Source organism: Corapipo altera, unplaced genomic scaffold, assembly GCF_003945725.1.
Source record: "Corapipo altera isolate COAL_440 unplaced genomic scaffold, ASM394572v1 190, whole genome shotgun sequence".
Taxonomy (NCBI): Eukaryota; Metazoa; Chordata; class Aves; order Passeriformes; family Pipridae; genus Corapipo; species Corapipo altera.
The window spans coordinates 233,742-260,244 of NW_020885006.1; the positions used below are offsets into that span (position 1 = coordinate 233,742).

The 26,503-nt window shown below is 50.6% G+C and overlaps 4 protein-coding genes and 1 non-coding gene across 16 annotated transcripts in view; 2 read left to right on the forward strand and 3 right to left on the reverse strand.

The window, feature by feature from the left end:
• The window catches only part of FANCM (FA complementation group M), a 51,717-nt gene extending 37,871 nt beyond the window's left edge, over positions 1–13,846 (reverse strand). For all 9 annotated transcript variants that reach the window (XR_003531617.1, XM_027667326.1, XM_027667320.1 and 6 more), the window contains exons 1-4: positions 13,350–13,846; positions 12,308–12,480; positions 11,336–11,413; positions 10,906–11,064 (exon numbers count right to left, since the gene is read on the reverse strand). Coding sequence is in view for 8 of the 9 variants with exons in the window: in XM_027667326.1 (XP_027523127.1) it covers positions 10,906–11,064; positions 11,336–11,413; positions 12,308–12,480; positions 13,350–13,779 (840 nt within the window). In the remaining variant the exon portion in view is untranslated. The remainder of the gene's footprint in view (positions 1–10,905; positions 11,065–11,335; positions 11,414–12,307; positions 12,481–13,349) is intronic.
• LOC113958785 (heme-binding protein 1-like) lies at positions 153–6,714 on the forward strand. The gene is made up of 5 exons (XM_027667336.1): positions 153–367; positions 3,632–3,723; positions 5,204–5,345; positions 5,793–5,976; positions 6,531–6,714. Exons 1-5 carry the CDS (start codon positions 172–174, stop codon positions 6,700–6,702), a joined length of 786 nt encoding a protein of 261 aa, XP_027523137.1. The 5' UTR covers positions 153–171; the 3' UTR covers positions 6,703–6,714.
• Positions 13,847–13,899: 53 nt separating the features above from the next.
• FKBP3 (FKBP prolyl isomerase 3) lies at positions 13,900–18,796 on the forward strand. Its single transcript, XM_027667337.1, has 7 exons — positions 13,900–14,333; positions 14,428–14,529; positions 14,620–14,727; positions 15,242–15,377; positions 16,290–16,357; positions 17,124–17,221; positions 17,957–18,796. Exons 1-7 carry the CDS (start codon positions 14,223–14,225, stop codon positions 18,009–18,011), a joined length of 678 nt encoding a protein of 225 aa, XP_027523138.1. The 5' UTR covers positions 13,900–14,222; the 3' UTR covers positions 18,012–18,796.
• Positions 18,760–26,503, reverse strand: part of PRPF39 (pre-mRNA processing factor 39) — a 14,581-nt gene continuing 6,837 nt past the window's right edge. For all 4 annotated transcript variants that reach the window (XM_027667330.1, XM_027667333.1, XM_027667332.1 and 1 more), the window contains 8 exons: positions 25,891–25,998; positions 23,789–23,953; positions 23,354–23,480; positions 22,996–23,264; positions 22,244–22,428; positions 20,881–20,955; positions 19,877–19,997; positions 18,760–19,036 (listed from right to left, as the gene is read on the reverse strand). In XM_027667330.1, the coding sequence (XP_027523131.1) occupies positions 18,986–19,036; positions 19,877–19,997; positions 20,881–20,955; positions 22,244–22,428; positions 22,996–23,264; positions 23,354–23,480; positions 23,789–23,953; positions 25,891–25,998 (1,101 nt within the window). In that variant the 3' untranslated portion in view covers positions 18,760–18,985. The remainder of the gene's footprint in view (positions 19,037–19,876; positions 19,998–20,880; positions 20,956–22,243; positions 22,429–22,995; positions 23,265–23,353; positions 23,481–23,788; positions 23,954–25,890; positions 25,999–26,503) is intronic.
• Positions 22,827–22,912, reverse strand: LOC113958795. Its single transcript, XR_003531627.1, has one exon. It is a non-coding gene; the product is annotated as a small nucleolar RNA SNORD127 (small nucleolar RNA).

Here is a 26,503-nt window from a genome sequence, read left to right on the forward strand (position 1 = left end):
TTCTCCCTCCCTCCATCCCCGCACCGCCCGGGCGGCCCTGCCCCGGCGCTGGGCGGGCAGAGGCGGGCGCTCCCGCCCCCAAATCCGCGGGCAGGGCGATCCCCTGATAAAGCCGCGGGCGCTGGCAGCGGTGCCATCCCGGCTGAGGCCATGGAGACGGGCGGGTGCCGCATGGGCGGCGCGGGGCCCGCGGCGATCACGCTGGAGGAGCTGGACGGGCTGGAGGAGAGCCCCGACTCGGCGTACCACAGCCACGGCAGCTCCCTGGAGGAGGAGGCGGCCGAGCGCACGGACGACGAGGAGCAGGAGCGGCTGCTGAGCTACTGGCAGAGCGTGGGCAGGGGGCACCAGGTGGACGTGCCCCGCGGTAAGCGGGATAAGCCGCTTAGGGAGCGGGAGGGAGCCGGGCTGCTCCGGAGCGGGCGGGCGGGACCGGCCCTGCAGAGCGGGCTGGGAGCGCGGAGACAGCACAGGGCACGGCCAGAGCACCCGGGCAGCTTCTGGGACACCCCGAGTCCGGGACTAAGAGAGCTAAAGCTTCGCCCGGGGCGATGCAGAGGTTCCCAGAGCTGTAGCGGCACCGGGGTGACCTATTCCTACTGAAAAGCATCAAGGCGAGTTTGCAGTCCTAATTAAATATTGAATATTTGCTACCTGCAAAAGCATTCTTGTTTGTAATAGCTCCTGTCAGTGCTTCAAAAAAGATGGTTGTATTTAAAGATGGTACAGGGTAAACAAGTAAAAGGATCAACTTTGCTTTTTTGACAGCGAGCCTCCCAGGCTTATCTTAGTCACAAATTGCTCATTTTCAATTTTAAGAAAGACTGTAACAAGTCAGGTAACTCCAAACAAGCAGCAGATCACTGCAAATTCAGCTCAACCAGAAACTGTAACTGCTCAGAGAATCAGAGAGATCTGAACCATCTCTGCTGTCCTTCCCCACGGTGGGAACCAGAAAACCCTGAACAACAGACTGCTCTAGACAAAATGAAATTATTGCTATTTAACAACTCTTCTGTAATTCAGTGCAGCAAAGAGAGTCCAAGCTCCTTTTCAATTCGTACCTTGAAGTCTCATCTTAACTTCGTAGTGGTTTAACACTGAAAATTAACATGCTAAAAGAAGGGTAAGATGAGTCTGAACAGAGTTCTCTGCCTTGCCTTGTTCTCAGTGCCCTCAGAGGGGTCTCTGGATGCCCTGTGCCAGCAGTGCCATCCCATAGTTTCAACACACACTCCAGCAGCCCCGGGGTTGTGTCTGGAATCAGCACATCAAATCCACAGGGCAGGAGGGAGGGGGAGAGGAGGGAGATCCCCATTTAACACCCCGAGTGCAGCATCAACAGCTGGAGGCCAAAGGGCTCCTTTAGAGCAGCAGCAAACTCCTTCCCACAGAATTCCCTGGTGGTGTGATACATTGTGAACCCCTGCACTGAAATTCCTAAGGTCCACCAGGAAGGATACAGAGCCCAGGAAATACATCCAAAGCAGCATTTGACCACATTCCACTTGCTGTGTTATAGAAGGGTTGCTCTGTGACACTCAGCAAATGTTATAAAAAGTAATCCAGAGTAACAGAAGGTCTTTGTTCAGGTCCTGCCCAGGGCCCTGTGGAGGCAATGGAGGTGACTTTCCAGGAGGAGGAATCCCCTGGCACTGGGAGAGGCCACCTCTCTTCACTCTCTGCTCCCTGTGACAGGGACAGCACCCAGGGAATGGCTGGAGCTGTGCCAGGGCAGGGTCAGGTTGGATCTCAGGGAAAGGTTCTTCCCCCAGAGGGTGGTTGGCACTGCCCAGGCTCCCCAGGGCAGTGGGCACGGCCCCAAGGCTGCCAGAGCTCCAGGAGGGTTTGGATGATCCTCTGGGGCACAGGGGGGGATTGTTGGGGTGTCCTGGGCAGGGACAGGGGTTGGGCTGGGTGGGCCTTGGGGTCCCTGCAGCCCTGACTGCAGCAAACCCAGCTTTCCTGTCCCACTGCTCCCTGCCAGCCTGGCCCCGGGCAGGCAGAGCCCTCCACACCCAGGCAACAGGAGGCACAAATTCACCAGCTGAGGGAGAAAACTCCCAGAAGGACTTTAACTGCAATCCCTATCCTGTGCATTCTTATGGAGGGAAAAAGTACAGCCCACCCATTTATCAGCAAAGTGATCTAAAAATAGAGTTAACTTTTCTTGAGTCCTAAAATGCTTCCTAATTCTTGGAAAATTAAGTGCTGAAGGCTAATGTACTTTTTACTTTTTCCTCAGCCTCCAAAGAGATCAATTTTATATGTCAGTTATTAGTTACATTTTTAATGTTTCTCAGTTACATACTTAAAAAAAATGTTTCAAATTATCTCTAATGTAGCTTCCTCACCTTTATTTTTTCCCTCCCCTTTGTTTAAAGATCTTTACTGTTCCAAATAGTCTTAAAGCTAAAGCCCTGCACTGGATGTCAGGACATGGAGCTTTGATTCCCAGCTCAGCTACAGATTTACCAAGTGACCTCGGCCAAGTTAATTCTCCTGCATCTTAATTCTCCTTTTCCCTGAAACATGGATAATGCTCTCTTCCCCCATTATCCTGCCTTTTCCACTTAAGATCCTGAGGCACTTAAAACACCCAGGAAGAGAGCTCTTCCAGCTGGAATGTGTCCTTTTCCTGCATGTCCAGCACACCCATGAGGGAGCAGGGCAGAAATCCACACCCAGGCTTTCAAAGCACAGAAAACTGAATTTCTAATCCTCTATCAAAGCACACAAATGCCTTTCTCACTTCAGCTTTGGAAGGCAAGGGACCAAGTCCTCTGGAAGAGAGGCTTCCCATACCTCAGACTAACCTTATATCCACAGCTTCCAAGCCTGTCTGTCAGGGATCAACCCCTAAGCAGAGTTTATTTAGGAACTTCAGCCAGGATTGATGTCAGGACAACCACAGTTACAAATACACCTAATCCAACCACGCTGAAATGGCTGAACTGTAGGAGAACAGAAGTCCTAGAAAATGCCAGTTTTATTTATGGAACTATCATTTATTTGTTCCTTTTATCCCCTGGAGCTGGGCTGGAAACAGCAACAACACAGGCCTTGCACTCAACATATGTCCTGACTAATAATGCACTGAAACAGAGAGGTACCAAAGAGATGCATTTTACTTCTTTTAAGAACTATTAATACTTATATTTTTATCTCTATAGAGAGATATAGGTAGATACAAAAAGTAAATGCACAAACATCAGACTCTAAGGTAAAATATTAGACATTAAACACCTGTAGGAAATGAGTCTCCACAGCACTATTCCCTTGAGCCTGTGACCAGGAGCAGCCAAGCCAATTTACCTCGTGTGGATCCACAGGATTCCAACACCAGGAGAGTTACCAGAGCTGGGGATGTCACCTGCACAGAGCCAGAAACTGGCCCAGAAAACTTGGGGAATTGCAAATATGAGGAGTGGGAGAGGGAGACCTTTTCCTAAGGGTGCAGAGGCAGGAGCCAGGGAACCTTTCCTAAGAGAAGTTCTTTCCTTTCCTAGTGAAGAGCAAACGAAATTGGTTCCAAAGTCCCCAGAGCTTAACTAAGAGAAGGAATCAACACATCTCAGTCTAATTTTTGCATCTTTAAGTCTGAAGTGGGATCTGTGTCCTTGTGTTGCAGACATGGCAGAGCCAATCCAGCAGCTGACCAGGAATAACAACCCCCAGGAGAGACAGACCATCCCCTTCACCCTGATCCAGCGCAAGGAAAAGGTACTGCTGCCCTCCCAGCTGGGCTGGGCACTCACACCTCACTGCCACAAACCTGGCTCCTTAGCCAACCCTTCCACCACTCAGCATTCCCACAAACCTGGCTCCTTAGCCAACCCTTCCACCACTCAGCATTCCCACAAACCTGGCTCCTTAGCCAACCCTTCCACCAGTCAGCATTCCCACAAACCTGGCTCCTTAGCCAACCCTTTCACCACTTGGGATTCCCACAACCTGGCTCCTTAGCCAACCCTTTAACCAGTCAGGATTCCCACAAACCTGGCTCCTTAGCCAACCCTTTAACCACTCAGGATTCCCACAAATATGGCCCCTTATCCAACCCTTTAACCACTCAGCATTCCCACAAATATGGCCCCTTATCAAACCTTTTAAACCAGTTAGGATTTCCAGAAATCTGGCTCCTTATCCAACCCTTTAACCACTCAGCATTCCCACAAATCTGGCTCCTTAGCCAACCCTTTAACCAGTCAGGATTTCTAACTGGTTTTTTTGCACCCCAAGTGCAAAGCACTGTAACTGTTTAACTCATTTCATTTGGAACATCTCACCCCTTTAACAAGTGACTTTTCCTTTTTGTAAAGTAAAAACTCTCAGGCAACTCAGAAGATAGCCAAGAATTACAGCCTTTGTGACATTTTATAACTGATTTAACGAAAAACATCCCATATTTTGACATTTGAAATAAAATGCCCATCTTCTTCATTTAAATTGGTTCTTTAAATCAGCTCCTTTGCACAGTCATGTGAATAAAACCTTAGCAAAGAGTACTTGAAAGAGATTAATATCTGAATTTCAAACCAAAGATGTACTTTTGTCTCACAGATCATTACCAAACAAAGCAGCAATTTGCAAACCCATCTCCTCCTCTAATAAAAATCTCAAATGGATGGGAGCAAATTGCTTCCAGCTCAGGAAATGTGCAAACAAGGGTCTCACCTTAAATCAGTAAACCCAGAAAACCTTTACTAACCACCCATGAAGACTTTTTGTCACATTTCTTGTAAATAATAAGTCACATTTATAAATATCATAATTGGAGCATGTTTCATCTGAACAGTTGGGGACTCCTGACTGTTTTATGTTGCAATGAAAAGCAAATTCTCAGTACCTACTGTAACAAATGCAGCTAAAAAATAAGGTTGTTCAGTGTTAATTGCAAATAAATGGTTAATACAGTCCCAAGAAATGTCAGTTCCTTATTTTGAAGGGGAACTACCCAGAAATCTGCTGAAATAAGCTGTGGTCCAAGGTCAGCAGCATATCCCTTCCTGTGTTTATACTGAATAAAGGATGGGTATATGTGGATATATTGAGGAAGGAGTGAAATTCATGTTCCTTTCAAGATCACATCCCTGACAGCTGACAAAAGATGCAGTTGCTCTGGTGCTAAAGGTGTATTTGTCTGTGGGGGGTTTCTAGCTGCTGATACTGAAATCCTAAATCCTTCCCTTTGTGACTGCAGCTGGGAGATCTGCTCTATGAAAAGAGGCAGTACGGGAAGGCCAAGTGGGCCTGCATAAAAATGAAGGAGAAACAGTACGAGCAGAGCATCTGCCTGGGCTTCATGAAGCTCATGAGGTACATCTGTGAGCAGAACTCCTCAGGTAATGGGCACCACCATTCTGCACTGCACTTATACAGTTAGATTTAGGCACTTAGTTCCCTAATTGGGGAGGGGGCTTTTATTAGCTTTCCCAAATCCACCCCCCTGGCTCTAGCCTTTCCAGAAGGATCACAGAAATCATGGAATGGTTTGGGTTGGCAGGGACCTTAAAGCTCACCCAGTGCCACCCCCTGCCATGGGCAGGGACACCTTCCACTATCCCAGGTTGCTCCAAGCCCCGTCCAACCTGGCCTGGGACATTTCCAGGGGCAGCCACAGCTTCTCTGGGCAACCTGTGCCAGGGCCTCACTGCTGCTTCCAACTTGGAATACCCGGCCCCAGTGCCTAAAACATCCCGTTAGTAACCCTGGGGGGTTTGTAGGACTCAGCGTGAGTTCAGCAGCCCAGCACGGCACATAAACACTCCTACAACCCCTGTGTCCCCCAGGGCTGTACCTGGGCATCACCATCCCCATCGTGACCATCGTGCACACCGACGAGTCGCAGTCGGCCATGACCCAGGCGGTGACAGTCGCCTACTACCTGCCCGAGGTGCTGCAGGACGAGCCCCCGCACCCCTTCGACTCGGACATCAGCATCGAGGAGTGGCCTTCCACCATCGTCTACAGCAGGTCAGGCATGGCAGGCTCTGCCCTGGCAACACGGGCAGCTCTCAATCCGGGCATGGCACGCCTTTTAAACCAAGTTATAAAAGGTAGCGAGTGGTAAAACTTGTAAAAGCTGCCTGGAAATAATGGGCAATTTATATGAGACAAAGGTTGTTCCCCCAGAGGGTGGTTGGCACTGCCCAGGCTCCCCAGGGCAGTGGGCACGGCCCCAAGGCTGCCAGAGCTCCAGGAGAGTTTGGATGATCCTCTGGGGCACAGGGTGGGATTGCTGGGGTGTCCTGGGCAGGGCCAGGGGTTGGACTGGATGGTCCTTGGGGGTCCATTCCAACTTGGGATATTCCACGATCCCATGAATTAACTGGTATACTGATGCATCTGTAAATGAGTGATAAAACAGCATCAGGCTGTTCTGTGTAGTTGGGAGCAAAGCATCTGACATGGCAGGGACAAAGCTAAGACCTACCACAGCATCACTGGTGACACACAGCCAAATCATTTAGAAGGCTCCAGAAAACCTGGATGTTAAAAAGAACCTGACGTGAAGCTGATTGTTGCAGGAGCTTCAGGGGCATCACCAACGAAGACTCAATCATGAGAGAGATCAGTGTGCTGGCAGCCATCCTGGAGAGCCCCGAGCTGTGCCTGCAGGACACCTTCATCATCGCCGGCTACACCAACCCCGCCGCCGCCAACCGCCACAACGAGATCTGGTTCCTGCAGCGGCCCTGAGCCGCCCCTGCTGCCCTGCTCCCCCAGGCACAGCTCCCCCAGGCACAGCTCCCGCAGGCACAGCTCCCCCAGGCACAGCTCCCAGCTCACCCACACACTAGGTGCCCCACCCCAGAGAGTTCAGCAGCGGGGCTTTGAGCCCCTGTAGGGAGGCAATCCCCCAGCTCAGTCACCACGCCCAGGTCACCCCAACACAGTCCCCTCTGTCACCTTGGACAGTCTCTACACAATTTTAATGAGGGTTTTAGCACTTTATAAGTTAGTTGACCTTATCTTTTGTTTACAGGGTAAGACAGGCAGAGACCTCTCCCCTCATCCACTTGCTGGCATCCCTAGACTGCTTGTGGCTTGGGATGGTCCCTGGGGAGACCCTGGAGCTCCTGCTCTGGGCACCCGGTGCTGCACAAAGACCCCGCTGGGGCAGCCAGTGGGAACACACCAAACCCACCTCAACATGCAGAAAAAGAATGTCCAGGTCATAGTTCCTGAAGGGAACTACCAGATTTAGCCCCCTGGGATTGACCCAAGGAGTCAGAGTAGGCCAATGCCAACTGCTTTGGATGTCCTCATCCGTGACACAAATTCCTAATGCTTACCTCACAGAGCACCCAACCAAAGGACTTTTAGTCTGGAGAAGAGACCAAAAAGGCACCACAGTCCTAATGCTCACTGAAGTTTTGATAGCAAGAGTTACAGGTTACCTTAATCCCACACTCCCAGGAATCCCGTGACTGTCTCTGGCATTCCTAAACAGCCACTGGTTATTTTTAACTCCAGTTTTCAGAACACTTTTTTCTCACGACTTTGCTGGATGCTAAAACACTGCAGCGAGGTAATTAATTTGTTCAGTCCTTTTGCCACACCATCAATGTAATAACTGACACAAACATTCACAGAATCACATTAAAAGTCCCAGCTAGAAGTGACCTCTGCAGAGAGAAGGGCCAGGCAGAGCTGGCTGCTCTGGCTCTCCCGTGCCTGGAGTTCGAGCAGCTCCAGGGATGAGGAGCCCACAGCCCCTCTGGGCCCTGCTGCAGTCTGACCACCCTCACTGTGAGAGAATTTTTTCTTCCTAATATCCAGCTTCTGGTTTCTTTTGCCCTTCACCCCCAGGGTAACCCTGCAGGCAGACAGCTGCCCGCCTGGCAGAAGGGCTCAGGGCAGCATTGCCACTGTTTCACACGGTCCAAGGGCACCTACTGCACTTTAGAACTGGGGGAGCAAACAGTTTTGCTCTCAAAAAATCCCTCCTGAATGTCTCCCCCTACTGATATGAAGGCAGAGTTCATGCTTAATAGAAGTAAGTGTCTTTTTATATAAAATTTATTGAGTATATCACCAGCATTATTTATTGATTGCAGGATCTGAGGTTTAAACAGAGCTTTTGTCCTCTTTAATCACAACCTACAGACCAGCAACCAGAGCCAGTGGCTGCTAAGTCCCAGCAGAGTGAAAAAATAACTCCAGGCATGGATTTATGGAGTACTTCTGGAAGAACCTGAAGCCTCCTGTTCCCACTGGCTTTAAGCTTAACCCAAAGCCTCTCCCTGAGCAGCAGGATCAGAGTGCAGCTGGCCCTGGCTTATGTGGGACCAAGGTGCCCTCTGGTGCTTGCTGGGCATGGAGGTTCCTTGGGACACAGCAAGGAGAGGGGGAAAATGGAAAAAGAAAATCAAAAGAGGGAGAAAAGCCTTAGTTTTAACACAAACAAACCAACAGTCCTCATGGGGAGGAAAAAAAAAACCCAAACCAACAAAAATGCAATGAAGGATCTCAGCCTGGGAAAAGGAAAATTAAAAAATGCCAGCCAGCATTAAACTAAAAGCTCTTAGCAAATAGAAAACAATACAAAGCTTTTAAAAGTTCAGTTGAAGAGAGGGCCCAGGGAGGAAGGTTTTGGTCCTCAACCCCCTCCCCTGCCAAGACTTTTAAAAGAGGAAATACAAGTAATTTTCCCCTTTGGCAAGATTTTATGCCAAATTAAAGAGGTTTCTGCAATCTGATTGCTTTTGCCACTTAGGGAAATTATCTTACTGCTTTGACACAACAGATGCTGAACAGTCCTTGGAAGCAGTGAAATCCTCCCCCCATACAGCAGCAGTTTGTACACAGTTTACATTTTCAACCTCTGCTGCAAAAAGCACTTGCTGTGTCTGGTGTCCCTTCCCACGGGCAGCCCAAGCCCTGCTGTGACTCCTGGTCCCACAAACCTCCCTGTCCCCGAGACAGGAGCAGTGTCTGAGTGTGCTGATCTCCCACTGCAGCCAAGCCTTCCCGCTGGTTCTGGCACACTGTGAACTCCCACATAGGATTTATTTATTTTGACTCGTGTTAGATGGCTTCTGCTGCTGAGAAAAAAAACTACTTCACCTCCCACTTGAAGATACACTTTATGGCTGTGGAACGGGGCTGTAACTGGCCCTCCTGAGCACAGGGACCAAGAATCCCAGCTTTAACTGGCACACAACAAGGTTTATTTAGTTGTTACACCAGTGAATGCCAAGCAAACATTACTATGACTCCAATTTCAAAACATCATGTCAAGAATGACCACCTGGGAACAGGTATTTTATTATCCATCCGTGGCTCTCCTTTGGAAGCCACTCGTGGATTTTCATTTTTAATTTGAAGCTGTTAGATCTCCCCTGTCCAAAGGAGGTAATAAAACAGCATTCACCCCCATTTTTGGAAGATTAAACGATGTAGCCTTAACAGATGAGTGTTGTCCTGCATACTGTGTATTTTCCAAACAAGCATTAGTGCCTAAAATGTTTATTCCAGCTATTGTGATACTCAGGGCCTTGCTTACTGTATGTAAACACACATAAACAGAGTTTCTGTGGCATTGGTGCACTGTGCTGTTTGACACTGCCCTTCATCCCCACTGACCTGTCCTGTTTACTGGTCCTGTCTGTCAGCACTCAAGATCCTGATTTCCCTGTGCAGAGCAGCCCTGGCTCTCACTCCTGGAGCAGGGTGGGAGCAGCAGGAGGCACAAGCTGCTGGGGTGATTTTACCAAAGCCACCTCAGCCCCAGATTGGAAATGGTCACTTTGAGAAACTGAGGAACAGGAACCACTTCCCAGAGTGCTGAGGCCTCCAAGGCTAAGGCTTGGCTTGTCCAGACAACACAAACCATCCCTTCACACCCCCTGCGTTGGTACAAACTGTACCTTCTAGGAAAATCAGGAGCAATTCAAATGCAAATACCACATCAAAGCAAGGAAACAGTAGCCACTGAAGCCACAGTGCCAACTCAGGCAAGGGCTGTGCAGCCAAACAAATCTCAAGTGAAGCACCTCAAAATAAATCCCTGCACTCACCAGAGCACTCAGAGGCACCTGCAGTGATGCAAAACCACCTTTAAAGTTTCCCTTTGAAGCTTATGAGGGGAACTTCCTCATTTAAATAGCTCTCAGGTCACTGGTTTGAAAACAGCTGATGCACTCACAGGTTTGCCTGCCAGTGGTCTCCACATGACTACACCAAGATCATTAAAGTTTAAGCAAAACCACACTCTGAGGCCAACAGTCTGATACTAAATTAATCCCAGGGTTTTTAATGCCTCTTGCCAAACACAGAGCACACATTTTGAACTTTTCAAAGCTGTATCTTATGTAACACCATTTGCCTGAAAATCTCTTCCATATTTGAACATGGAAGGGAAAAAAAAGAAAAAGGAGAAAGCTCTCAGAATAATAAGAAAAGAAAATCAACCAACCCCCAAAAAAACACAAACCCACAAACAAAACACAACAAAAAAAACCCCAAACAAACAAACAAAAAAAGACCAAAAATAATCAAGAGAACTAATTACACTTACAGATGACTTAAAACCCTAAAGAATATTCTCTAACACAGAAAATGTTTCAGAAAATCCACATACAGACTTCATAAGGCATTCCCAACATCTGAATACTTTAATCCTACTAAATTCAGCCAAATGCAGAAACCCTCAGTTTAAGTCTGGTGCCAATTCTGCAAAGACTCCTGAAGAAGGATAAGGAAAGTAATTCCATTCTCAGTTTTTTACTTGAGCTTTTTAAGGTCACAGTGGAGTTGAGACCATGTTTTTTCTTTGCCTTGTGCTCAAAGTTAACTGCATAGGAAGGTGTTGCTTTTATGCTCTACAGCAAGTTAGGCAGAGACATTCATGTATTTCCTGTCACTGGCCAGTGACCAACAAAGCAAAACCAAACTCACCTGGATGTAAGTGTTCTGAATTCCTACCAGCTCTTCCCCAAGTGGCACCACAATTTTTTCCACTTGTCTCTCGTGAGAATAAGGCTGGATTTCTGGGGAATCCTCAGCACACACCTCTATCCGAGCGATCAGTAAGTTGGAGATAACCTGCTGCACAGCCTGGCAGAGAGGCAAAAAAAGAAAAATTACTATTCCCATAGTTTAGCAGGGCTTGAATACATTTGTAAGGAAAAGGTACCCACTGCCCATGAGGGAAAACAAAAGGCTCTCCACTTAGACACCTCAAGCCAAGAGCCAAGACTGCAAATAAATTCAGTTTTGATGTGGAACTGTAACATACTTCAGTACCTTGCACAGTGTTCAAACTGGCATTAAACCCAGTTTCTACTCCCATGTGATTGTCTGAAGCACACAGGCGGGGTTGGCTCACCTTGGTGTCACTGCCTGGTGTGGCACTCAGGGCCAGGACCCGAAACTGGCTCGTGTATTTGCTCAGCTCCCTCACAACCTACCAACAGGGAAGTTGCTGTTAATACCTTTGAAGGAGATTATTTCCTTACACAAACTATATCAAGGAAAATACCCACCAAGAAGGAAAAGCTTAACAAAACACTCTGAAAATATTCAATCACAGAATCGTGGTAGGGTTTGGGTGGGCAGGGACATTAAGGATCACCCATCCCACCCCCTGCCATGGGCAGGGACACCTCCCACTATCCCACGTTGCTCCAAGCCTCGTACAACCTGCACTGGAGCACTTCAAGGGATGGGACATCCTGGAAGTGTACCAAGAACAACCTTGGTAAATTATGAAATGATTTCTCACTTGATTTAACAGAAAGGTTAACAGCACACTAACTCGGGAGAACTGCCAAGAAGTCTGAAGAACAACTCTTTTAAAAAAAGTAAATCATGGATAATAAGTCCCATGAAATCTGAACTCCACAGGTATTATACACATATTCCACTCAACTTCTCCAGTATATAAAATTTACTTTTGACATCACCCACTGCTATGAGATTAACCCAGGATATTCAACAAAGTCTTTGTTGATCAACACAAACCTCAGTTTTAAAAACAAAACTTGAACTGATTTTACTCAGTTAAAAAACCTTACAAAAAGAGCCCACGCTTTTTTTTTTAATTGCCTCAGTCAAAAAGACATTTTGAAACAATTACGATTAATTAAATTACAATTTAATTCAGGCACAAAAAAAATACCTTACAGGTATTACTTAAAAACAAGGCACTGACAATGTACAGGAGTGTTTGATCTCTTTCAAAGTTAAGGACCTCAGGAACAACCTCCCCACAGCAGTGACAGTGACACTTTATGGAGATCCTGAAGTGACTCCGGGGTTTTTGTCACTGGGAGAGAAAAAGGGGTGTCTCCAGCATTACCTGGCAGTAGGCATGATTCCCAAGGGCTTTGTGGGCTTCGTCAATAACCAAACATTTAATGTCCCCAGCGGGACAGGTGCCACGAGAAAGGTCATTGACCATTATCTGAGGGGTAAGGAAAAGGACTCTCTTGGTGTTCCACAGTTCCCGGCGGCCCAGAGCTTGGGTTCCTCCTGGAAATAAAGGAAATAACATCAGGGAGCTGTTCTGCTCAGAGTAAAACACAGCTCGTGAGCTGAGAAGGACAGTAGAAGCCAGCAGGGCTGGCAGACACTGGGAATCCCAGACTGGTTTGGGTTGGAAGGGACCTTAAAAACCATCTTATTCCAAACACTTCCATGGGCAGGGACACCTTCCACCGGCCCAGGTTGCTCCAACCTGGCCTTGGACACTTCCAGGGATCCAGGGGCAGCCACAGCTTCTCTGGGCAACCTGGGCCAGGGCCTCCCCACCCTCACTGAATACAACAACGAGGATGAATTTATTGCATTAAAACACTAAATCCAGAACGATGGAAATGAAGGCTGGGAAGCTCAAGATGCCCCACAGCCCTAAACCTCACCTACAGCACCTCCGGGAAAGGTTTGTGCCTAAAAACAGCTTAAGGCTATTGCTGCAGTGAGCAATAAGCTGCAGCTCGGGGGGGTCTGCAAAAACTTTATTAAAATGGGGAAGAAGGAAAAAGAGGGGAAAAGGGAAAGGGGAGGGAGGGGAAGGGATAAACGGGAATGTGGGAAGGGAAAAGGAAGCGGGGGTGGGAAAGGACAAAAGGAAGGGGGAAAGAGGAGGGAAAAGCAAAAACACAGGAAAAAAAGAGCCATTATTCTTTGGCTTAAGCTTCACGCAGAGCACATTGTGTGTGAACACCCGCAGGCTGCGACCCACAGGGCTGCACCGCAGCGCTCCACCACCCTTTACACGGGCGACCTGGGGCTTTAACTACTGCAAAACCAACGGTTTACTCTTTCAAACATCTCTTTATTCCCCCCCTCCGCTGCATCTCTTCACACTCTGCCCTCCAGGATGTCGCCGTAGCCCGTACCTGTCATCTCCGCCATGTCCCGCGCCGGGATGCCCATGACTCGGGCACACGCCTCCATCTGCTGAGCCACCAGCGGCTTGGTCGGGGCGAGGAACAGCACCTTCCCGGAGGGGAACCAGCGGTAGAAGTTATACATGACCACAGCAGCCACGAAGGTCTTGCCCAGCCCCGTGGGCAGGCACACGAGGGTGTTGGCCAGCAGCGCGGCGCCCGCCATGCGCTCCTGGTACGGCCGCACCGGCAGGTTGGTGGGGTAGATCCATATGGATCCCGCCGCCTCGCTGAAACCCTCCACGGGCACGGGGTCCGCCGCGGCGGCGGCTGCCAGCAGCAAGTCATCGTCGCTGTCGTTGTCCGCGGCCTCCTCTTCGGTTTTACCCTCAGGCGCCCGCCAGACCTGAGGCAAGGTGCGCTGCCGCCCGCCGCTCATCCTCCCTCAGGGAGCGGCGCGCCCGCCGCCATTTTGTCGCTTCCTCAACGCCGTCGCTTGAAAACGCCGCCGAGGGCGAAGGGGAGGGACGGGAGGCGGCTTGGCCGCCTCTCGTCCCTCCCCTTCGCCCTCGGCGGGTTCCTGGCCCGCCCTTTCCCCCTCGAGCGGCCGCCAAGCCTGAGGTAAATCCCGCTGCTCCTCCCGCCTCGCTTCTCCCTCAGGGCGTTCCCCCCTTTGCCTGAGGCGGCGCCATTTTGTCCCTCCCTCAGCGCGGCCGCCTCAAACCTCCTCAGAAGCCTCCGCCCGAGGGCCGAGGGGAGGGTCTGGAGGCGCCTCCCGGCCCTCCCCTTCCCCCTGGGCGTTTATCCCGGCCCTCCCCTCCTCCCTCCTGGGTCGCTTCCCAGCCCTCCTCTTCGGAGGAGGAGTAGGAGGCGGGTGGGAAAATGGCGGCGGCCGCGGGTCCGGCGCAGCCCTGGAGCGCGGAGGAGCTGCGGAGCGAGGCGCTGGCCAAGAAGGAGATCATCAAATTCCTGCAGGAGCACGCGGCGCAGGCGGTGAGTTCGCGGGGAAATCTAAATAGTTTGGAGCGCGTACTGCGCGCCTTTGGAGAGGGGTGTGTTCCACGGCTGGCACTCGTGTGTCTGGCAGTTCCTGGCGGAGCACAAGCTGCTGGGGCAGGTGAAGAACGTGGCGAAGACGGCGAATAAGGAGCAGCTCATCGCGGCTTACACGCAGCTTTTCCACACGCAGGTGAGGGGACGAGGAGGGGGGAACGGAGCCGGGGGTGGTCCTGTGGGTGTTGGTGGTTGATGGATGTGGCTCTTCATCCTCCCCACTCAGCGGTTCAAGGGCACGGACGGCGCGGAGAAGGCGGCGGAGAAGGCGAAGCCGGCCAAGGCGGAGGAGGCCAAGGGGAAGGCGGTGAAGGCTGAGGAGGCTGCGGAGGAGGTTTGTGCGACACTCCCACCTCGTGTTTGTCGTGCGGGAAACCAAATTAACCACGTCCCCTGTCTCAGGATGAGGGGTTAGGCTGGGTATCAGGGAAAGGTTCTTCCCCCAGAGGGTGGTGGGGCACTGAACAGGCTCCCCAGGGCAGTGGGCACGGCCCTAAGGCTGGCAGAGCTCCAGGAGCATTTGGATGATCCTCTCAGGCACAGGGTGTGACTCTTGGGGTGTCCTGGGGTGTCCAGGGATTGGCCTGGATGATCCGTGTGGATCCCTTCCAACCCAGGATTCTCCAAAGACCTGGTTACAGCAAGAGCTCTGGTGTTTGCACCCTGCCTTAACTTTAGTCTGCTGCATTTTCCCCATCCATTGCAGCCCTGCAGTTACACACGAACACACCCTTCACTCACTGCATATCTTCTTTGATGCCTTAAACTAAGTGCTTGTTCCATCTCGAACATAGTTGATCTGAAGCTATTTAACCCACCAGTCACAACGCTTATTTTTACAACCTCAGGGGCCACCAAAGTATACAAAATCCATTTTAAAGAAGGGTGATAAAACCAACTTCCCGAAGAAAGGAGACACTGTGCACTGCTGGTACACGGGAAAGCTGCAGGACGGGACAGTCTTCGATACCAATATTCAATCAAGTAAGGTCATACACAGATGGGTGCACAGAGAAACTGTTTGGGGTTTGCTGCAGGCGCTCGTAGAGTGCATTAACTGGGCTCCTTGAGCAGATCTGGGCAGGTGTTTGCCTCTGGAAGTGTCCCTGTGGGATTCCTGACAAACTGCTTTGTTGTTGAGCTGCCGGGATGTCCCTGAGCCCCCTCCCGGATCCTGATTTTCCATGAGGTAAGGCAGGGCAGTATTTTAGGACTGGCTGGTGTCAAGTGACACTGCTGCATCCTGCCAGCCCTCCCTTCTGGCATTCTCCAGGCCCGGGAATGTGAAAAGCAGGGAGTTAATCAGGGCTGAAAATACTTGAGGGGAGAGATGAACTCGAGCACCAGCAGTGTCCTGAGTTTCTCTAAATAAACATCTTGGTGTCCTTCTCTAATATATCCTTAAACCTGGAGGCACTGGAATGAGAGGGATTTGAGTACTCTGGTGTTTTTGTGACAGATCAGGAGTATGAAATCCTGCAGTACTAGAAAGGCTTTTCCAGAGTGTCCCACACTCAGAGGAACAGTATTCCAGAGTCAATGGAATGCTGTCTGGGACTCCTTGTACTTGTTTCATGTTCCCTATTGACTTCTGGTTCCTTAATGTGTTTGTGACTTGTACTGTCACCTTTATTAATTCAGAAATGAGTCTTTGGGGTTTGAAAGATGCTCATCAGCTTTAGCTCTTGGTGCAGCTTGAACAGTGAACGAAGGCTTTGGTACACAGCGCTGAATATTAAAATAATGTTATGTTATAATAACATAAACACTAAAAAAATAATATAATAAAACGATAAGAATGTATATTTATTTCTCGTATGTATTTATAATTGTAGACAGCAGTGTGGTGTGTGCTGGAGTGATGGTAAAGCAAAGCAACACAAAACTCTCTTCCAGGCTCAAAGAAGAAAAAAGCAGCCAAGCCCTTGAGTTTCAAGGTTGGCGTAGGAAAAGTGATCCGAGGTGTAAGTACAGCATTGACAGCTCCCTCAGAATTCCAAAGGAGTTTCCTTCCCTGTGATTTATGACCGGGGTGCAGTTTTTGAGCTGCTGTTCTGTTCCTCGTAAAAATGCAGCTTGCAAGGGTTTACACGGGCAGGATGTCCCATTATCCTGAGTCATTCCCCTGGGTAGCAGCATGTGGAAAAGACTCTGTTTTCCCTGGGACAAGCCCAGCCTCCTGCTCCTGTCAGTCTGCTCTGAGGCTGCCGGGATTCCTCTCCTGTCCCTTGTTCCCTGGGAGCAGAGCCCGACCCCCTCAGCTCCCCCCTCCTGTCAGGGGGTTGCAGAGCCAGAAGGACCCTCCTGAGCCTCCTTTGCTCCAGGAGCAGGAAAAAGGCCTTTCTGAGGGCCGGGACTGGGAAGGGGGCAGTGTCCCTGGCCTGTGTCCAGCACTGCAGGAGCTGCAGCTGTCCAGGTTTATCCGTGTGTCCCTGAGCCTCTCCCTGAGCCGGGATCTGGCGCTGCAGGAGCCGCTCGTGGGGACACTGGGAAGGGAGCGAGTCCTGGGGAGGGATCCGGGTTTGGAACAGCCTTGAAGGAACTGATGCACTGATCCAGGCTGCCAGGGAGGCTGGGCTGCCCCATCCCTGGCACTGTGCGAGGCCAGGCTGGACGGGGCTGGGAGCAGCCTGGGCTCCTGGAGGTGTGGGATTGGTGGGAATCCCTGGGAGCACATGGAAAGGCTGGGAAGTGCAGCTGTTGTGACTCCCTGCTGTGCTGTCCTTGCAGTGGGATGAAGCCCTGCTGACCATGAGCAAAGGAGAGAAGGCCCAGCTGGAAATCGAGCCCGAGTGGGCCTACGGGAAGAAGGGGCAGCCCGATGCCAAGTATCCTTGTACAGAAACCTGGGAATGCTGGGGGGGGGGAAGTGCTGGGACAGGGATGTAATGGGGGGGTTCACTCATTACAGCAGGCTCAGAATATTCCCACTCTGAGGAAATTCAGTGCACTTGGAGGGTGGGTTGTCCTTTTGTTTGCAACTAAACCTTGTGCAGGGAGAACTTGCTTCTGTTTTCCACCTGCATTTTTAATCCAGCTGAGCTTCCAAATGCTTATTAGTGACAGGGATACAAACCAGTGGAGTGGGGAAGCAGGAGGAGTTACCTGTAGGGTAACAGCAGTTAAATCTGGTTCTGGGATACAATGGGAGTACGGGATGGAGGGGGGATCCTGCAGTGTTTTACACATTCATGTTCCTTTTTCCCAGTGCTTTGGGAGGAAGAAGTTGTTCCCTGCTGCTGGAATCCTGTAATCCCAAGGGCTGCCTGGACACTGTTGTCCCCTGCAGCACAGCAGGACAGACTCCCAGACCTGGAGACCAGGCTTAGGGAATGAGGAGCAGGGTGTGTTAGTGGAGGTGCATCTGTGGAACTGGCCCTGCGTGTCCCTGACAGCTCGTGCTGGGCAGCAGTGCAGGATCCAGCCCAGTGCTGGATCCAGGATGTCCCAAGGTCAGTGACATCCCAGGGACACGGGAGAGCGGCTGTGACTCCCTGCCCAGGGGGGGATGGGGGAGCTGGAGGATTTGGGGTGGTTTTGGCTTCCTTAACGTGCCCCCCCAGGATCCCCCCGAACGCAAAGCTCTTCTTTGAAGTGGAGCTGGTGGACATTGAGTGAGGAGTGAATTCCCTCTGCTGCTGGGAACCCAGGGACAGGCCTTGGAAGTCGGGGATCCAGTTCCAGCCTGTCCCTGCCCCTCTGTACAGTGACACCACTAAACCAGTTTGTACCCTCAGTGCCGTCCCTTCTTTGTGTCTGAGCTCCCCCACCCTCCCCTGGGAGGGCTGCAGGGCCACAGGGATCCTGTGGAATTCCACAGCATTCCCACTCCTCTTCAGAGGTATCAACACCAGTGTCAGGCACTCTGCTCCCCGAGATCCAGGCATTCCCAGGGCATCCCTGTGCCACAGCCCTTCCTCGGAACACCACGTGTTCCTACTCCTGGCTCGACCACCCAGGCAATCCAAGAAGGCTCAGAGCACAGCTGAATTCCTTGCTTTTATTACAAAAATGGGAATGATCACTTTGATCAAAATGAACAAAGTTTTGCTCACACCGTGTACATGAAAAACTCCAAATACAAAAACCATCCCAAACACAGTTTGTGCTTTTTAGAAAAGAACCAAGGGGGTTTTGTCCCACGGGTGAATTCCTGACCCCACAGCTCTGCCAAGGCCTCCAGCCCCGCTCCGGGGTCAATCCCACCACAGTGCCCGGCTTGGGAAAGCTGTGGAGGCAGTTGGGGTGGGAGCAGGACGGCCTTGGCTCCAGCTCTGGGGCAAAACCAACCCAAAGGGCCCCAGCTTCACCCACCCAATCCATGGAATCGTGGGACCAACGGGAATTCCTCCGAAAGCTCCATAAATTAGTGCAGGGAATTAAAAAAACGCATTTATGGTAAATGAGAATTGTACAGAGACCATTTATCGGTTACCAGCACACAACTCTTCACACGTACCCCGTGAGCAGCAGCTCGGGTCACATGCAGAGGACCCGCAGCAGGTGGCACAACAGTTCTTTCACAGCCCAAAGTTAGAAAAATATATCTTTTTTTATTCCATCTCTGTCGATCTGCAGCACAGTGAACAGGCTCAGGTGGTGTGGTAATACTGTCCGTAGTTCCAGGCGTTCTGGTAGTTGTACTGCAAACACAGCGGGAGGGGCTCAGCCCGTGTCCCTGAGCCAGCACCGACCACCCCACACAGCTCCCACTGCTCCCAGCTGGGCACAGCACCCTTGGGAATGAGGGACAGCGGCCCCGCTCCCCCAGGAGGGGCCTGTCTGCTTCCTGGAGCTGGGTGTGGAAGGCAGGGATCTGTGATCACAGTGATCATGGAATACCCTGAGCTGGAAGGGACCCCCAAGGATCATCCAGGACACCCCAACAATCCCCCCCTGTGCCCCAGAGGATCAAACAAACCCTCCTGGAGCTCTGGCAGCCTTGGGGCCGTGCCCACTGCCCTGGGGAGCCTGGGCAGTGCCAACCACCCTCTGGGGGAAGAACCTTGTCCTGAGATCCAACCTGACCCTGCCCTGGCACAGCTCCATGTCTGCCATTCCTGCAGTTCTGTGTGTGAACATTTGGGGCGTTTTTCCTGCCTAGTGCTGGACAGCTTCCCAGCTGGATGAGACTCTGGGAAGAGCACTGGACCTCGATGGGATTTAGGCATCCAATCCATTCCCAAACCACAGCTACCCCAGGGGCTGGTGGTTTGTGCCTCAGCTCCATCCCTGCTCTGCCCAGTCTAAACACCAGTTTTCACTAAACCACTTCAACACAACTCCCATGGATCTAAAAGACACGTGGATGTGGCACGTGAGGCCGTGGGTTAGTGGTGGCCGTGGCCGTGCTGGGGGTGGTTGGTCCAACCTCAACCATTCTATTCCAAGCTGCCATGCCATGGAGGAACAGCGAGCTCCATGTCCCCCTGGGCTGTCCCTGCCCTGGCAGCAGACCCCGTGCCAGCCCCGCTGCCGTGTACCTGGTACCAGGCGTTGTAGTTGTAGGCCGCCTGGTTCACCTGCATGTCCCCGTCCATCAGCTGCGCCGACGCCAGGGCCGGGTCCTCCGCCAGCATCTTCTTCTCGTCCGGCTCCTCGGAGCTGGGGGGGAATAACAGCTTGGAATTGGCATCCTGGATAAACTCTGGGGAAGTCTCCGTGTGAGAAGTGTTACATCACATTAAACAGCATTTCCCAGCTGGGCGCCCTGTCCAAGCAGGGACATGGGATTGTTTAGGGAAGGGCAGGGGTGCCTCAGAACAGCCTGGGTTTAAACTGTCCTGGTCCCCCCACTGGGACAGCAACGCAGGTTTCTGCTCAGAGACCCAGTTATTTACCAGCCCTGTTTAGCTCTCCTGTGAAATGCAACTCAAAAAGTTATTTTCCAATAAATGTTTCCATCCCTGGAAGTGTCCAAGGCCAGGTTGGACGGGGCTTGGAGCAGCCTGGGCCAGTGGAAGGTGTCCCTGCCCATGGCAGGGGTGGCACTGGATGAGCTTTAAGGTCCCTTCCCACCCAAGCCACTCCATGATTCTGTGAATATTTAATCCAGCAGTACAGTTCTAATTAGCGCACACTTTAAATGATTTAAAAAGTGATTTTGAATGGATATACAGGTATTTTGAGGCTTTAACCCCACTGGTGCAGGAACAGAGACTAAATAACCCCCCTGGTGTCTGAGGCTGTTCCCTGGACTCTTCCAGAGCACTCCCACATTGCTGTGTCCCAGCTGCAGCCCGGGGGGCGTGTGTGTGTTCCCAGGGGTGTCACAGTGTGTGTGTTGTCCCCAGGGCTGTCCCAGTGTGTCCTGTCCCCAGGGCTGTCCCAGTGTGTCCTGTCCCCAGGGCTGTCCCAGTGTGTCCCCAGGACTGTCCCAGTGTGTCCCCAGGGCTGTCCCAGTGTGTCCTGTCCCCAGGGCTGTCCCAGTGTGTCCTGTCCCCAGGGCTGTCCCAGTGTGTCCTGTCCCCAGGGTTGTCCCCCCTACCCGTTCTCTGCCCGTCTCTTCAGCGTCTCCTGCTCCTTCAGCAGTGCCTGGTGTTCATCATAAGCATCCAGGAGCCTGGGGGGACAGGGGGATCAAACCCTGCTCACCACTGTCATCACAACATTTCCCACCCCCTGAGCAATCAGCTTAAAATCTCTGCTTCAAACTGTAGAAGTACAACATTCTAAACCAAACCCCACCACAAATTTCAAGGAGTGATCCACCACGAGATGGGAAAGCCAAAAGGCTCAGTTTGATTCCACAGCAGCTCAAATTCCCAACTTGCTCAACGTTCCTCACACTTGATGCAGTTTTTATGAAAGTCTTTTATAGAGGAGTTTTCCAGAAGTTACTTGTGATTCTGCTGCTCCTTCAGTGCCTGCTGACGATCCACAGCAGGACTGAGATTTGGGAATCAACATTTCAACACCAGAAATTAGTATTGTGTAAAACTATTCCAATCCCAGAGCAGCACCTGCAGCCTTTTGCCATCCAGCATGGGAAGAACAAGTATGTTCAGTGCTGCAAAAAACAGTCCTGGCTGAAATTCCCACAAATAGTCAGATATCCTTTCCTCTGCTGCATCCAGATTTCCCCACAAAACCTGCTGCTTCTGTCAATACTGCTCTGGGTGAAAACAGTGTCTCGTGCTCATTCTGTGCTCTGGGGTTATTGGGGAGCTGCAAAGCTCACTGGGTCTGGCCTGTCCCAGATCCCAAACCTGCAGTGAGTGGCTGCCATGCAGAGGCAGCAGGATTTAAGGACAGATGCTGTTAAAAACATAGAGAGCAGAAAAACTTAACTCATGGTTAGTCCTGAGGAGTTACTGAGCTGCAAAATGTAAATAAAAACAGGAGCTTGTTTTACAGAGGAAAATGTATACATAGTGTTGAACTAAAAACATGCATTGCTGGTGTGTCCTCCCACATAAGTGTAAATAGGGCTGAACACAGAAAAATCCCACCAGGGCAGTTTTGGAAGCCTCAAGCAGCAGCTCCCAGGGAACAGTCTCAAATGACACCTGTGTCACAGACATGTCACCTCCTCTTTGGGGAGCACCTCCCTTCACAGGGCTTAGCAAGGGGAAACTACAGTAAGACCTAACAGGCAGCAAGACTTTGCTCTGTGAGGTGTTGAGCATTTCAGAAAACAAGGGATAATTTTCTGAAAAGAGATTCCTGTTTAAAAATCTATTCCTATTAAAAAATCTATTCCTATTTAAAACCTGGAATTTGGTTTAGAAAAGCCACTGTTCCTTAGCCAAGAGCACAAAGGAAACCATTTAAGAGACACCACCAAGCCACCCCTGCCCAGCTCCTCCCAGCACTGTCTCTGAGACCCCACTGCACACAGCACAACTTACTTGTTCACATCAGACCCAAAATCTTCCAGGAACTCCACTTTTCTCTGGGAGAAGGTGATCCTCATTTTGATAGACAAGGCTCCATGGACAGCCTTGTCAAAGCAGCTCAGGATGTTCTCCTCGTTCTGCTTCAGGTCCCCACTGTACTCCATCTCCAGCAGGTTCAGGTACAGTTTGGTGTTTTCCTGTGCAAAGGGTGTGTCAGAAGGTGCACCCCTGGCCCAGCAGGTATTCCACACTCAGTGTGTGTCACCAGTCACACACCACAACCCCCACAGCACAAATACACACAATGACAGGCACTAAAGAGTTTTCCCTTCCCCCCTGGGCTGGTTTGTGTCACAGACAACCAGAGGTGATCTACAGCACAAACCCAGGGCTGGCACTTTGCTCACAGCACCTGCAGTGCCAGGTATTCCTGTGCTCACACAAACCCACCCCCAGTACTGCCCACACCAATCCTGTTCACCCTGAGAGGTGAACACACTGACAACAGCTAAGACTCTAAGGAGGAAGATGAAGGGATGAAGCACATTGTGCTTCTGATGGGAGAAAAAGAGTGCAAACTTCAGATTTGGGAATGTGGCAACATCAGTTTAGAGGGACTGTTGTCTCCATGCAGTAATGGGACATTACATACAGCTACAACTCCTGTCATCACCGTTGCCATGATTTTAAAACATGGTTCAGAAAGAGAGAAAAGCAGCAGGGTGGGTTGGGTTTTTGGTAAGACAGCAAGAGGGAACACATACTTTGTCAAGTTCTATGGCTTCTGACAGCACTTTTCTTGCCTTTGGCAGGTTCTTCTGCACTTTGAAGAGGTGCCTGGCCAGTTTGATGGCATAGAAGGAGGCCTCAGTGATGGACTTGGCGTTCCTGACAGCGTCCTCCAGCAGGAGCTCGGCCTCCTCCATGTTGCCGTGCCTGCGCTCCAGGCTCACCCTGCGCAGGCGGATCATGGCCAGCCCCAGGATACACTCCTCAAAGGTCTTCAGGATCCTCCTGGCCTCCTCAATGTTGCCTGCAACACCAGCAGAGATGGTTTCAGACACGAGAGACCCCAGAGGCTGCCAGCAGCAGCCCCCCTGCCCAGGCTGAGGCTGCCCTTACCCTGCTGCTCCTCGAAGGCCGCCCACAGCATGTGCACCATGGGCTTCTTGGGCAGGTGGATGGTGCAGGCCCTGCTGTACACGTGCCTCACGCCCTCAATGCTGTGGTTCTCCATGTATTTGGCATACTAGAGTTGGAAACAGAGCAGAGACAGCCCAATTTAAAGCTTGCATTTGCCTCTAAAAACATGCCAGAACGATAAAATTCTTTTGTTTAAACCCATTCAGCACCTTTATGGAACCACTAGACTAGTTTCTGTAAGGAAGGACGTAGAGAGGCAACGCAGTTGGCAAATGCAGCAGTCAAATCTGGTTGCAAGCAGACCATCTCCTAATGCAACAGATATAGTTATAGATGAACAACGTTCCACAGGGTACAAGGGTTAGTCACCAGGTCAGGTGTGCACTCAGGACAGCTGTGAGCTGCTTCCCTTACCTTGATCCAGAAGTCCTCATAGAGGGCACATGAAATGACACATCTCTCAAAGAGGACCACGACTCGCTCGTGAGTGCCATTCTCTATCTCAAACTCTAAGTACTCTTTCCAGTTTTTCAGCTGAATTTTCTCCAGAGGTTTTACATGAAAGTAAGGCCTCTTGATCTGCAAGAGTCACAGGACCAACAGGTGACTTAGGGACACACACAGGGGCACTCACACAGCCGACAGCCACACAGCCCTCAGCCAACACCAGCTAATGCTCAGGGCTCCAATGACACCCCACCAGCTGCTCACACCAGGGTCACCCAGCATGGACCCAGGGATTCACTGACAGGGACAGCCCACTGGAACACTGCTTTCCTAGAAAGCTTTTTGAGTGGCAGGGTTTACAGGTGCTGGGAAAGAACCCCAAGTGGGTCATCCCTTGCCAACCTGTAACAGTGCATTATAAACAACAGTGAATATTCTCCATGGCCACCCATACAAGTGAAGCACTGTCACACATCCAGCCCACAAATCAAACCCAAAACCAGGCTGAGAATCATGACAAGAAAGGACAGAGCACTGAACTGAACTTCCCATTCAACATTTATGTCAAGCTGGTTATGCCAAGCCCATGAGTTTGGCAAGATCATGTTGTCATTGATGGCTACAACGGTGGGACAGAGCCCAGAACAGACAATTTAAACACTGCTCTGCTTGAATTTAAATGGCTTTGTCTGGCACCCTGCCACAGATCCTTGGCTCTTCCTCACCATCTTTAATTTCACCTGATTATGTCTCTCCTGCACTGCAATCCCCTCCCAGATCCAAACCCACACAAATGGATGAAGGACTTACAAAAACCAAGGAGAAACATCGAGTTCTTCAGGGCCACCTGAAATTTAAAGCCAATCCCCCCTTCCTGCTCCTCGCTGACCTTTGCTACAGAACCCAACACTCTCTTGCCATTTTGACCAGCTCACAGGCACCTTGCTCCTGCTAAATAAAACAGGTCTGAGCTGTCCCCAAACCTTTGGTGACATCTCTGCTCACCCACCTCACTTCTGTCCTTTACAGACACACTGAACCTTCCATTTCCAGCTCCCCACAGACGCAGCACGTCGGTGCTGCAGAGCAGCTGCTCTCTTGGTAGGGAAGCACTGCTTGTGGCCAGGAGCAAGAGGACACCCAGCTTCTCACACATGTCCTGCCCTAAGCCCAGTTTTAGCTTTCTCCCAGGTTCCACAAATTTGTAGCTCAAGGTTCCCCAAGGCAGGAACCTCAGGACACGCTCTGCCTGCTCTGCTCCCCTCTGCACAGGGAACTGGCACACAAGTCACTCATGATGGGATCCCTACTGTGGTTTGGACTTCCTGGGGCTAATGAGGCATCTGGCCCAGTCCAACCAAATGTAGTAAACCACCCCCCAGTTCTGACATCACCTGACACATTAAGGAGTCTCTGTAAATCTGTCCCAACTGGGTAATGCAATGTACTCTTTAAAACAGAAAGTAAATTTAAAACAAGAACCATGTTTGTCAGGAAGAACATAAAGACTGAGGATGAAAACCTCAGGTTGTTTTTTTCAAATGTAATCCAGCTTAAATCTAAAAAGTTGTATATTTGCTGTGATGAAATGATTAGTTTAATTAATTATTTTTAATATATTACATGTAGGAGGTACATGTTGAGATGGTTACTGCTGGAAAACAAAAGTTGCCTGATTTCAGGGTTAAGTGTGTAATGTTAAAACACAAAACCATACAAATTCCATTCTCCTTTTAGCACAGGCTTACCTTTCAATTGGAATCACTTCATCCCCTTACGACTGTGCAACACCCCAGAAGAATGAGGCAGCACTAACTCACAGGACTTACTGGCTCAGTAAACAATACTCCACATTGCCTCTTTCCAAACACCACTTAAAGGTTTCTAAATCAGCTCACAGCTGCCTCTTCACAGGAAAAGTGGCAGAGAAGTGAAACTCTGTTCCAACTGAGTCTGTTCAAAGCCTCCCAGCAGTTTAAGCTAAGGCCCAACAGTTGCACACAATTCCCAGCTCCCAGTCTCGTGTCCAAACCTCTTGCTCACGTTGGCTCCCACAAAGCCCAACTTACCGCTTCCTCAAACGTCCACCTCTTACTGACTTCATGTTCATTGTGGTTAAAGATCTCCTGGTGGATCTCAATGATTCTGTGCCTCATGTTCTCTATCTCAGTGACCAGCTAGAACAGAATTGTTAAGAATGTAACACAGGCAGACACAGTATCCCCTTTGTAACTGCACTGTGTGTCAGTGGTGTGCAGCAATCCTCCCAGATCCATGAAATGTTGCCCTGAGCAGCCAGGGAAGGGTTGGGATAATGCCTGATGGAGCCTTGGCCCTTGGCACACACAACTAAATTGGTTTTCTATCTGATGCTAAAGCTGATCTGAGATTAAAGATGAATTTGGATGCAAGTCAACCTTGGATTCAGCATGTCTGTGTTTTCCCCATCAGCAGTTCCCTCAGACAGCTCCAGGCCTTCATGTGCCTGTGACAGCCCTGACCCTGCCCAGACCACTGCTGAGCTTTCTTACACCCCAGATCGTGATCTGTCAACCTGCAACAATTAACATTCATCCCTGAAGTTCTGTGCATCACCCCTCTGCTTTCCTATCTCCACTCCTCCAACACCCATGGCCCTGTTAGCAGCCGAGCCGGAGGGCACGGTGTGCAGGGGATGCCCAG